We start from the raw sequence: 13,385 nt of genomic DNA on the forward strand, positions 1-13,385 counted from the left end.
TTATGGACAGCCCCCCTTTACACGATATATAGGGGACAGACGACTAGACAAGGCACAATGGACATGCTAACTTGACTTCTATTATTGATTGGAATGTCAATATGTTAACAACTTGACAAGGCCGCCATGACTTTTGCTTAATACGGAGTAAACTTGTTACTCCGTATGTAGCTAATCTGATGATGTAACTGCGATCGTCGACCGTTACATATTTTACTAAATCATTATGCTCCCAATTGCTTAGATGTAAATTTCGTCTTGGAAGTAAATTAAGACTTTTTTTGTTAATAAAGTTCCGAAGTTAGCTGGTTTTGAACTAACCAACAACGACGAGGGAGGATCAAATCTTAATATCAACAGGCTCGACCACTGCTACCTATCAGACTTCAACTATATTTAAAGTTCATGTTGATTCGTTTATCCATAATACAAAGTAAATAAGTGCTTTAAAGCGATTTTATTTTATATGTAAGTGATGATAAAAACCATCACCAATTAACCATTGACCAATCCATTCACCATTAGTCTAAATACCTACCAAAAACCATATATTCATTGTAGTCTTTGTGGAAAAATGACCATAAGAATAAATGGAGCTAAACAAAATATATTTCTTCCGTTTTTTATGTTTGCTACGCACCCTCTTGACACGCAATTAAGGAAGAGATTAAAGACAGTAAACAAACGAATTAACAAAAACGATTTCATCACGAATAAGATCGAGGAAAAGGATTAGGTTGAGAAAAAAAATGTGCATCGTTATTCTCCCGTAACGCTTGATTGACGCTGGCTTCTATTATTTAATTAATTTATTCGTTTATTTAATCACTTCCTCTAGTAACATGCACAATTATAAAGAAACAAAGGAAGTACAAAATTTGACTTGAAATAGCCAAAAAAAAACCAAAACTTTCATCTTCTGATTGAAGCCCAAACACTTCAAAAATTCCAACCCATACAAAACACCAAAGTAGAAACTTCAACAAAATAGCACCAAAATTAAATAAATTTTTAAAAAGGGAAATTTTTTGAAAAAAAAATAGACTTCCTAAAATCAAGCCTCAAAGACTCCAAGGTGCAAAAAAATAATTCAAAACCCTTAAAAACACTTTCTCTCTCCTCCCCCCCTAAAAAAAACTTCCATCTCCCTCTTTTTTTTCTCTCCTCATTCCCCTTCTTCTTCCGCCTTCTCTTTCATCTAATGCAAACCCTAAAACCCTAATTTACACCTTCCTGTTGTTAGGGTTTTTGGCGTTCTTCATCGCAGTACGTAAATTTTGGGCAAACCCCAAAAAAAAAAGTTTGGGTTTTTTTTTTGTTTTCTTCGTGTTTTTTGAATTTTTCTGTTTTAATCAGAAAAAATGGTTACTCTGTTGAAGACTGAAGGTGGGACTCAAGTTTATGTTTCAGCTAATGTGGAAAAAACCATTCAATCGATTAAAGAAATTGTGCGTAATCACTCTGATTCTGAAATTTACAACACTCTAAAAGAAACTAATATGGACCCTAATGAAACCGCCCAGAAATTATTGAACCAAGGTAAATTTCTTAAATTTTTTCGTTTTTTGTTGTTAATTTTGGGGTTATTTCTGGGTTTTTTTGGGTGGTTTTGTTTTGTTGATTTTTTATTTTGAATTTTAAGGGTTTAGGAACTGGTTTTACTGTATCAATTAGCTATTCGAAGGTATTCAAAAAAGGTACTTCGTATAAATTAGTGGGTGTAATGATGAAGTTTTTGTAGTTTAAAGCTTATATTATATGAAGTTCTTATGTTTTTCATGATTGAGGTACTGTATTACTGTATGTGCTTATTGTGTCTGTCTCTTTTTGTTTTCACTTGTGCTTTTGGGAGCTGGGAAAGAGAAGGTAGAAAAATAATATCCCTCATATGCGAAAGGAGACTAGACTTAGACTTAGACTTAGGACTTATTTTCCTGCACTAGTGGTAGTTGTGGATAGATAATTTTGCCAATGTAACTTGACATTGTGTTTTTGGGAGCTGGGAAAGGGAAACATTTTGCCCCAGAGGTGACTCTTTCTGTGAAAATAGTCACACATCTAGGATATGGTAGAAACATTTTGCCCCGAATCAGTTTAAACAATCCAACTATTATAGAGGGTCTTCTAAGGGTTTAGATAATGGTATGTTTGTTTCCGTGTAGATTTCGAATTATTTCTCTTTAGGTGGTAGTTTAGAAGAGAATATTGATGTAAATATATGCATGACCATGAGACTATGCGACATTTAGTTGGGAAGTTTCTGCTTCGGAATGTAGGTTGATTGAGAAAACCTAACTCGTTCAACTATTTGATTTTGTTGCTGGTGAGCTGTAGTGTGTTAATCCAATATGTTTTACTATGGTCAACTAACAACCACAAGCATACTGATTCTGGTGACTTTCATATGTCAGATCCTTTTCATGAAGTGAGAAGAAGGCGAGATAAGAAAAAAGAGGTAATTTGTTTGTGAATCTTTTAGCAATAGTTGCTTTATTTGTTTATGTTGTGTTTCAGAAAATACACTGCCCGTGTCCAAATTGTTGCTACTGCAAGTTATTTCCCTAAATTGTATTTTTTATTCACATTTTTTTTGCTTGTGTTTCTTTGCAAATAGTCATCCCTCTGCCTTTTCTTTTTTGAAATATCTTTTTGCGTGGGGCATGTAAGAAGTCTAATACTAATGATTGTGCTCATTCCTGGTTGTGTGGGCTTCCATTGTTTGAGAAGTTTTAGGTTTAGCTTGCGACTCATAAGTATATACTCTGTTATGTGTTGTCTGCTGGAGGTGGCTTTGTGTGTGTTATATGTTTGTGATTGCCATTTTGAGCTGGGAATGCTGATCAATAGAGACAGATACATGTTCTTCCTGATGATGTCAGTTTATTATCCATATTCTAATGTACGGGTATGCTTTTTTTCAACTACTTCATGCCAGTTGTCTAGAACTTATTCTTAAAGGCTTCTTTATGCCGTTTTTTGAGTTTACATTAATGCGTAGAATCAGTTCTAATGTCAATTTAGTCTCACTGCTGGGCTTGTTACTGAATATTGGTATTATTTCCCACTTCCCAGAATGCGGCTTACAATGGTCACGTTGAACCAAGGAAGCGCACTGAACATACAGGTCAAGGGTTAAAATTTCAAGGTTCTGACCGTAATGCTCACAGAGGGGGCTACAGAAGAACTCCTGTACATGGTAATTGAAATTCTGAAAGCCAGTTTATGTTTCTTATTTTATTTTAATCCACTTTGTCTTATTTAATACGAATAGGAGCATTTGGGACTCTACTCATGGTTATACACATTTCGATGCTAGTAATAATGTTCCTAGTATTGTAGCGAAATACGAATCTCGAATAGACTATGCATCTCCTGTTAGATAGGTATTAGTACTGATGCAAGCTTTTTGTATTCTTTCAAGTAACGGTGGTTCTAATTTACGTCAAAATTTGGGATATTTTTTTTTGATTTGTTATAATTGTGATTGTTATCCTCCATTTTAGCATTGAGATAGCTTGCGCACTTTTTTTTGAAAAAATTTATCGTCATGGTATGCTTATGAGTAAGACCAGAGAAAGTATGTATTGCCCACCAGCCTTTCCCCTTTGTAAAATTTGTGGTTGTTAATTGACGAGTAATTACAATTAATGGCAGTAGAGGACTTAAGAGTTTGTTTTTTCTAGTTCTCGTTGCTAAATAAAGCGCCTTCTGTTTTTGCTTTCATCAAGTTTGATGTTGTTGGGATAAATTTTTGATGGTATATACTACATATCAGAATGTATCGGAGTTTGATCTAGAAAAGTTGAATCATGCTAGGCTTATCTCTACAAAATTGGTAAATTTGGGGTTTGGATGTAACATATCTAACTAGAAAAGTTGCATATTACAATTCTGTTTTGGACTGAGAGAGTATATCAGTGTTGCTAGCAATTTGATCTCAATCAGTGTCACTGATAATGATTATTGTTCTAGATGCAGGAATAAGCCGGGAGTTCCGTGTTGTGAGAGACAACAGGGTCAATCAGAACTCTGATAGAGAAGCTAAGGCGTCAACTCAAGTTTCATCGTTGGACAATGCTCAGCAGAGTAATAATGTATCTGAGAGAAGGTACCTTTCATTATCCTGGCGATTTTTTTTTCTTGAGTAGATATGTCCGTCCTCTTCTTTTTCTCTATTTTTGTTCTTCTGCTCTTGGTTGGTGGTTATTGACAGGTTCATAGAGACTGCAGTAATGCTTCTACTAGGTGGTTGTATATGCAGTATTTCAATTGCCTTGTAATTTTTTTTGAAGCACCAATATAAGTTTGCTGCTGCCATTTTGTTTTTGATGCTTTGGCTTCTCGTTTGTTTGTGTGTATTTAAAGACGGTGTACTACAGCTTCTCCTATGTTCTGCGCCTTTTGATGGAATATAATGACCTGTAGTTCACAGCTCTTCTGTGCGAGTTGACTTCCTACCATAGATATTTTTGCACAGGAAAGGAATCAAGAGATTCTCTAGCTTGCCCTATGTTCTGCGCTCTTTGATGGAATATAATGACCTTTTAATCAATAAATCCACATCTCTTCTTTGTGAGTTGACTTCCTATCAGAGATATTTTCGCATGGAAAAGGAACCAAGAGATTCTTAGCGGCTTGGTTCCTAGGAGTTTTGTCCAACAACTTAGAGGTTGGAGTTCAATTACTCTTTGGCTTATTCTCTTTTCTACAAATCAAAAAAATACATTTAGGTTCTTTTTAGGATGTGAAAGTAGGCAGCAGGTTAGGTTGTTCATTAGAGTAGATTGACAGCTTTTGATTATACTCTTAGCATGATTGTTTCTCTGTGAGTTCTGTTAAGATTTATGGTTCTCTCTCTTTCTCTCTGTCACTTCATCTTTGCCTTTCTATTATATGAGCTGCCTTCCAATGAATTTTTCATGATTTTGCAGTTCATCTTTTGTGCCTAACTATCAGAGACATTCGAGTGGACGTAATTTTCAAACTTCTAACGCGGTGCGTGATTTTCGGCCTAAAATGGCTCGAGACTTCAATCATGACTCTCGAAATGGACATTTTGAGAAGAAATCGGCTGCTGTGGGTTCTGATTCTCACGTCACAATGAGGAAGCCAAACGACTCACACTCCCAATCCGGCATCACTGTATCTTCCAATGCTGTAGGTGTGTATGCTTCTGCGTCAGATCCTGTGCATGTTCCATCACCTGATTCTAGATCCTCTGCGGCTATTGGGGCTATTAGGCGTGAAGTAGGGGTTGTTGGCAGTCGCCGACAATCTTCAGATAGTAGCTCAAAGCAGTCTTCACTGCAAAGTATTTCTAATAATAATGCAGGCTTGGGAAGTTCATCCGCAGCAGAATCATTTCAGCAGATAAATGCTGTTTCTCAAAATGACCAAAGTCATGCTGCTGTTGTTGAATCTGTAGCGGCCAGCTCTACTGGAAGCAGATCAAGCAGTCACGTCAGTAATAGATTACATCAACAATCTGTCCCTCATCAGAAAGGTATATTTCTCACTTATCTTTAAAATCCCAGTGTAGCTACCGATAAATCAAACAAATTTCAGCAATGAACCTTGAAATGAGAATGGAAAATGATCATTCTATTCTACATGCCCAGTTTGGAAGTTAGCATACAGTTCTTAGTTGTACCTGATGACATAGCTGATTTGACTAGTTTGATTGTCTGAGTTGGATTTATTGAATTAGGTGTTTATGTAGAAGTGTTCGGTATATATGTAGCTGATTGCAAATAGCTATTTAATTGTGTGGAATTACCAAAGGCACGTTTTGTTGTTGGGTATTTTTGTGCAAAAGGTAGATTCACATGATGAGTTTGTTTGAACTGGATGTACTAATGTGAAAAATTGATAAGAAAAAAATAATCAGAAAAAGAGTATACATATTACAAATTCATAAACATACAACTGTTTGAGTTGCAAATTATATTACCTAAGTATTCTTATTGTTATTAGCAATCCCAATTGTACCTCACTTTAACCTCATCCCCAAATTATCATTCCCCAAAATTTGTTCACCACCTTAGATACCAAATTTCGATCAACTTTAACAGCCGTAGTCTCTTGTTTCTTCATATTCATTTTCAAGATTTCAGTAGGGGCATTCTCCACTTGCTTCCATTAATCAATTCTTAAACCTCTCCCCCTTGTTTTTTCAAAACTCCTTCTCCTAATCCCTCAAATCAACCCCCTCCTCCTTACTAAGTACTAACACCTTCTCAGATCTTTGATATATCAAATTTGACTGAGGATATATGCTGTGTTCTCCTCAAATTTGGAATTATAGTTATAACAATTTGACAAGCACGGAGGTTAAATGAGCTTGGTACTTGTGTTGTGCTTTTTAAATAAGCTATTCTTGGAGAGACCTTTAGCTTCATATAAATGGCTTATGCAATTGATGATTTATGGTTAGAATTTTGCAGATGTAGAAAAAGTTCTGCTCTCTCTCCCGTTATGAGAAAAAGTGTGGACTTTAGGGTTATGCTATGGATTTCCTAGCAGGGATATTGGTTTTATATTTTTTTTTTTCATAATCCTGTTGGAAGCTACCCCAGTAGAGTACACTTAAGACCTTGAAGCCGTATGAGACATTTCCCCTTATGGATTCTGGAAAAATTATCCTCAATTTTTTTGATCTGGTAGCAGGTTCTTGTACTTGTCAAGGCATGTGAGACAACTCTCTTAAAGGATTCCGAATAAAGTCCCATAAGTTCTGATATCAGGGTGGCTTAGATATTATATAGTAAGTGTAGTGTGGTGTATTGTATTTTACCCCAAGATTCTTGTCAGTCAGTCATACGAGTAACATTTTTTCTTTTCATGTTATTAGATAAAGGGCACTTTGATGCCAATTGTGGAGAATAGATGTTCTTTAGAATCTTGACAGTGAATTGTGTTCTAGGTGCATTGCCTGTTAAAGAATGGAAGCCCAAGACAACCCAGAAGTCCAGTGTGTCAAGTCCAGGTGTGATCGGATCACCTGTGAAATCTGTCTCACATTTGGCTGTTAACTCCAAGAATGTTGAGAGCAAAGCAGAGCTGTTGCAAGATAATCTCTCTCAAGTAAACTTCCAGGAGAGTCAAAATGTTATCATCGCTCAACACATTCGGGTTCCTGAGAATGACCGTTGCAGGCTGACTTTTGGAACTTTTGGTTTGGAATCAGAGAGTCCTGAGGGCCCTGTGTCTACATTTCAAGCTGTTGATAACGTTGAAGAACCATCGGAGCCATCTCCCAGGTTTGTTGAATTTTGTTGGCCTATTATTTCCATTAAGATGTATCCTTGGGATTTACTCCCTCCGTCCCTTAATATTCGCCCAGGTTTGACCGGCACAGAGTTTGAGGCAATCTAGTTGACTTATTAATTTATTAGTTGATAGTGGGGTAATTTTTTAATATAGTTAGTGGGAAATGTGTCATATAAAGGGGTGGAGGTGGGGGTGGGTTGAAATTTTTAATGTTCTTTTAAGGAAGTAGAAATATATGTGGGTTCAAGACTTCAAGGTAAGTGAGAGAAATGATATAATATTAGTAAAAGTGTGCCATTTATAGAAACAGGGCGAGTATTAAGGGACGGATTTATAAGGAAAGTGGGGCGAGTACATTATTTTTTATACTCGAAGTTATTAACCTTAAACCTGATGTGAATTATTGTGAATTATACTTGAGGTACCTGGACTATGCCATTAGAGTACTTGTTCTTGCTGCTTAACTGATTATAGTTTGCTTTTAAAGCTTTCACCATAGTTCTAGTTGTAACTTGTGTTCCAGAATATATTTTGTTTTTCGTTTTTTGATAGGGGTTGGGGGTGGTGGTGATCAAGTTCAATTCTGTTTAAGGTTGGTTGTTTTGTATAGGGGAAGAAAGCGTCTTCTTCTTGTTCAATTATTTTTCATGTGTTCCTATAGAAAATTAGAATAAAAGGCAAGGGTATGAGTAGTTACTAACCTGATAGTGCTTGCTGCTTCTCATGTCTTGTAAAAATCAGTATTGTCTTCTACTTTCATTTACAATGTTTAACTTCTCTTATCTGGGATGCAGCAACCAGCAGATAAATTCTGTTGAAGATCAAGTTCGAAATTCTGGTTCTAGTAGTCCATCAGGGGTATCATCTGAAAATCAGTCGCATGATAAAAAGGATTCCTCCGGCGTTTCCAATGCAGAAGATTTTAGTGATATGGGTTTGGTCCACAACAGCTCATCTTTAACTGCTCCAATGTCCCACCAGCACCAAGAGTCTACTGAATTGCCCAACTTTTCTGTAAGTTTCATTTTTTCATCCATGTTAGTTACTAATAATGTCTGATTTTCTAAAATAAGACGAACCTTTTCACTTACTTTTGGACTAATGCTTCGACAAGAATCTAACGGCTTTGCTAGTGGACTTTTGAATAATTCCTAATCAATGAGTGTAGATTGTGATACTGCATTTATGTTTTGTAGTGAGATGGGGAGTGTTTTTTTGTTACCTTTTCCACCATGATATTAGAGAAACATTGACCTCTGATTAGTTGGATAATTTTTTGCTAAAACCTTCTGTTCCTTCTCTAGGATGAAACGTCATGCAAATCAGTTTAATTTTGTAGAAATCTGCTTATGTCAGTAAGGCCAAACGATATGATCAATTTTTATCGGCAATCCCTACAATGATTTTAATGTGTGGGTTGAGATGTACAAGCTGTGCATTTCATCTGGAATAGTTGAGTGGCTTTACTTAGGGGGTTGTATGTTTGCATGCAGGCGTATGATCAACAACCAGTTTATGACATATCATATTTTAGGCCTTCTATCGATGATGCCGTACGTGGATCTGGTCTGCCATCTCCGCAGGAGGTAATTTCCTATTTACAATTCATTACAGAATGGAAGTTGTTTTTCTTTTAATTTCTTCTTGTGAAATGGAATAGTGTAATTTGAATTCTGAAAGTTAAGTTATGTATTTATGTAACAGACTGTGAGTTAGTTCTTTGGTTGTGGGGTATGGAAGCTGTGGGGATGGGGCTCTTGTGAAGAGAATTGGGGGAGGGGTTGTGTTCTGGTTTTTTCTAGAAAGATGAGACAGCTGTAATGCTCTTCTCATGATTCAATGAGGTATCGAATGCCCTATTAGAAGCCATTTGAATACTTTTGAACAACAATAAAGGGAAATGCATTCTCATGGCTGATTCTTTCAACTGCTGGTTAATGTTGCATTGAGCCTATGGCATTGCTTAATCAGATATGTTTTATTAGCTTGTTCAATTTTATTAAGTCGGTTTCTAAATTTTACTGTCTGTGAACAGGCTTTATCATCACACACTGCCAACAGCATTCCCTCATCTTCTGTTGGAATGATGCAGCAGCAAGCACCTATAGCTCAGATGTATCCGCAAGTCCATCTTTCCCATTATGCTAATGTGATGCCATATCGGCAGTATCTTCCTCCACTCTATGTTCCACCAATGGTTCCTGGGTTTTCTGGTAACCCTGGTTATCCCCACTTGTCAAATGGAAACAGTTATGTCTTGATGCCTGGTGGTAGTTCACATCTTCCTGCAAACAGCCTTAAGTATGGAGTTCAACAATTCAAACCTTTCCCCGTTGGCAGTCCTACAGGCTTTGGCAATTTGGCAAACCCCTCTGGATATGCCATGAATGCTCCTGGGGTTGTTGGTGGACCTACGAGTCTTGACGATTCTTCCCGTATGAAGTACAAAGATAACAACATATACGTGCCAAATCCACAGGTATTGTCATTCTATTTTTCTAACATGAAGTTTTGAATTCTTTCTTCAGCATAATTACTTGCAGCGCTCGTTCTGAGAATATTTTATTATATTTACTGAAAAAAGGTATCCATACTACGTTCAACTAAGATGTTGAATAGTCTTGTGAATAGATCAATAGACTGCATGATGCTTGAATTAGTGTTGATTTTTAGGTTTCAATATGGAAGCTCAGTTTGTATCCTTATCTTTCATATATCAATCATTTCAGGCTGAAACTTCGGAAGTTTGGATTCAGAACCACAGGGAGCATCCTGGGATGCAATCAACTCCGTATTACAACATGCAGGGGCAGGCAGGTCACCCTGCTGCTGCTTACTTACAGTCCCACACAGGTCATGCTTCTTTCAACGGAGGTGGTGTATCACAATCTTCTCAAATGCAATTTCCCGGAATGTATCCTCAACCAAATACAATTCCCAATGCTCATCATTTGGGTGGTGGTAATATCGGAGTTGCTCAAGCAGCCCCAGGTGCACAAGTTGGGGCTTACCAGCAGCCTCAAATCAGTCATCTCAACTGGACAACAAACTTCTAAAAAAGCTAATCAACTCCATGCTTGTTAATGTCAGGGATGGATAAATTTAGGTACAGGTTCCAAATTTTCTTGTTAATTATGACCCCCCAACTCTTTTATCATTTTTATTAAATAGAATGTGGCGTTCAGCTATCTCTCTCTCTCTCTTGCTTCTCTCTCATCTTATTGCTGTTGATTCTTGTGAACACGAGTTAATCTAACATAGTGCTTTCAGAACATCGTACAATCGATGGCTTGTTCTTTCGGAAGCTTAACATGTTCATATTAGCGTTTTCAGGTTCTTGACCGTTACACTTTTGTAGCGCAGCAGCTGTTAGTCATTTACAGTACCGTGCTAACAAAACTTTGCTTTGTCAGGTTGAAGATTTCCCCTTTAGATCTGTATGACTAGATTGGTTTGAATGAGGAGAGAACTCTTTTTCAGGTACACAACATGTATGATGAAAGTGAATAGTTTAGAGAGGAAAAGCAGTTCCCTAGTTCTTTAATTTTGTAGCAGTCCTTTTTATGTTGATGGGAATAAAGCTGTGTTTTCTGCTTTAGCAAATAGCATTGTGAAACCGTGAAAGGGTAAAAGAAGGAAGTGTAGCCGGCAAAAGATGCGGCATTTCTTTGTTGATCCCAAGGGAATTGAGGAACATAACTTTGCTTCCTTTCTTTTTTGCTTTCTGGATCCAAAATAATATGTTCCCTCAATTTCACAAGGGCACCTTGCTTTTACTCTTTTTTTTAAAAAAAAATCTGTATTCACCCTTTAACCCAATATCCATATGGACTATAGAGTATGGTCCCGAATGCTCCCCCCCTCGAGATTGTAGTTTTTATGCTCGCGTGTATTTACTTTCAGTCAAGGGAAGGACGTCCAGTACGAGTAAACGTGCTTTTTGTTTGAATGATGTGTTGATTTTACTTTGGTGTGTTATTTTTCGTGTTTGTGAAATAAGGCTTGTTGTACCATAAATGAAGACGGATTTGGTGTAATTAGTGTGTTATGTCCTAAGACTCTGTTCTCTTCAACTAGTCTGGTTAATTATTCTAGTTTCTTGTCTGGTCTGAATGTTTTATGTGAGTGAAATTCATGGACCGGATGATATGTAGCGTAGTTGGTGAGGCAATAAATATCGAAATTGAAGGAAGTGGTCTGTTTAAATGCATGTGTAGAGGGTTGAGACAGTGAGAGTAACAGATGATGGAGATCTTGTGGGCAAGCAATTCCAGCCAAGGAACACAGTTGATACCTTGATCTTGTGGGCGTTGTCCATATTTCTTATGAGAACACTGTTGTCCTCTTGTTGGCTAAAGAAGATTCATCTTAATTAATAGTACTATGGATTTTACAACTTGTAAATTAAATTATTATGGTGTGGTAGTGAGCGAGTATGGATATCAAAAATAAAAGTCACCCGTCCCATGGGTGCTTATTAAGAATTGGGTGTAATCAAAACTAAATGAGTTGGTATATTTGTCTTTTTGTGAATTAAATAATAATGTACGAGGAGAGACATTTGGAGACCATAAACTAAATAAGGTATAAGACAAACAAACATGGACATCCATTTATAGTATATAGGTAGGGCAATTTTTTTTAGAGATGGAGGGGGTAGTTCGTTTATTCTAAGCACCCTTCACGTCTTCCTGCTTTCCTATTCCTCGTTTTGTATTCTTGACTAATTTGTGTTGTATTTTATTTTATTTTAAAATATACATTCAAACGGGTGTTGGGCAGGGATAGACAAGCAATAGATACCCGATGGAGCGGGTACTAACTAGATTTATACCTATTGGGGCAAGTACGAATACTGGATACGTGTCCACCGAGAGTATTGAGTAGAAATTGGGTGTAAAAATTTTAGGTGGTTACAGATGTGATAGTGATATCCACATTGCGTAATGTCATATTAAAATGTGAATGAAAAGTCGGAATAACAAACACTTGTACATAAATAGAAGTCGGAGTCATTAGTCATGTTGCATTACTATAGTTATCTAAATAAAGTTGTAATGTCATATTCATAACATTAGTAATATATTGTGTATTGTACTTGTAGCCTAGTTAGTTGTAGGATGATCTAAATAAGGATGAGTCGTAATTTTTGAATATGGTTCAAAGAGCATCACCACGTGTGATTTCTGACAAAGGGTTATAGTGGTTCACGTGCCTCACGGGAAATGGTCCTATTTTCAGAAAACGAAATCGGGTGGGTTACCCTATTCAGTGTAAATGGGTCCTCTATTAATTAACCTCTACTTTTCGGGTTTGTTTCCCATGCTCTTTGGGAGTTGCTTTTTCTTTTGGATTGCCTTGCCAGTTGCCACGGCTCTTTTGTCTTGTGAATATAACAACCACAATATTACGTAGGCTAATTTTATATCATGTCGTCTGATAATTACTCAATTGTCAAACCGTGATTAATAGCATGCAATCATATCCCTGACATTTATGGTAACAATCAAAGTTTTTACTCGTTATCTTTACAAACTATAAAATGATCGCAATTTGGATTATATATTCTGGTGTATATGTTCGATGTACACTCTGATGAGCACTTATAGAGTATCTAATGAAAAAGAAGATTGATTTCAATGTATGTGTACAAATGTACAAGTGGAATATGTAAAGTATATATTATTTGGATTTTAACTATCTTATGCATAAATTAAAGATTAATTTTAAGACGGATACAATAAACATCTTAAATTTGAGACATATTACTAACATTTTGTTTCCAAATTAAAATTGAGATAAAATTGTATATGAAGTTTCAAAAATACCGTCTCAAATTTGTAATGGATTTGTAAGAATTCCTTCTTAATAGTATTTTAGACTCCTTCCATAGAGATACCCTATTTCCATCTCAAATCCGTCTCTAAGCATCATTTTTTAGACGGATTTGGACTATATAGAGACGATATTCCTCGTCATTATAAAATGATTATTTTGTAATGTATATGTTCATTTACTATATATTTTTTGGAAATGAACATTATGTTCTTGTATTTGAACTCTATGTTCATTTTATATCCAAGAACTATTAAGGAGAGGTTGAGTAATTTATCCAT

General features: G+C 36.3%; 1 protein-coding gene across 2 annotated transcripts; it reads left to right on the top strand.

The window, feature by feature from the left end:
- The first annotated feature begins 1,073 nt into the window (after window positions 1-1,073).
- LOC110803786 (GBF-interacting protein 1-like) lies at window positions 1,074-10,459 on the top strand. 2 transcript variants are annotated; one of them, XM_022009313.2, is made up of 10 exons: window positions 1,074-1,539; window positions 2,412-2,455; window positions 3,073-3,196; window positions 3,973-4,108; window positions 4,932-5,503; window positions 6,923-7,259; window positions 8,064-8,283; window positions 8,763-8,855; window positions 9,305-9,748; window positions 9,999-10,459. In XM_022009313.2, the coding sequence occupies exons 1-10, from the start codon at window positions 1,362-1,364 to the stop codon at window positions 10,323-10,325; spliced, it is 2,475 nt and encodes an 824-aa protein (XP_021865005.1). In that variant the 5' UTR covers window positions 1,074-1,361; the 3' UTR covers window positions 10,326-10,459. The 2 variants fall into 2 exon arrangements, with proteins under 2 accessions (XP_021865005.1, XP_021865013.1); XM_022009321.2 differs by having other exon boundaries at window positions 3,979-4,108.
- Window positions 10,460-13,385: the final 2,926 nt, after the last annotated feature.

This window comes from Spinacia oleracea, chromosome 1, assembly GCF_020520425.1.
Source record: "Spinacia oleracea cultivar Varoflay chromosome 1, BTI_SOV_V1, whole genome shotgun sequence".
In the NCBI taxonomy this organism is placed as follows: Eukaryota; Viridiplantae; Streptophyta; class Magnoliopsida; order Caryophyllales; family Amaranthaceae; genus Spinacia; species Spinacia oleracea.

Bases quoted from the DNA above. Each gene is read 5' to 3' on its own strand.
- LOC110803786 (XM_022009313.2), top strand. From the start codon at position 1,362: ATGGTTACTCTGTTGAAGACTGAAGGTGGGACTCAAGTTTATGTTTCA. The intron at 3,197-3,972 runs GTAATTGAAATT...TTATTGTTCTAG, and splicing joins CAGAAGAACTCCTGTACATG to ATGCAGGAATAAGCCGGGAG. The intron at 5,504-6,922 runs GTATATTTCTCA...ATTGTGTTCTAG, and splicing joins ATCTGTCCCTCATCAGAAAG to GTGCATTGCCTGTTAAAGAA.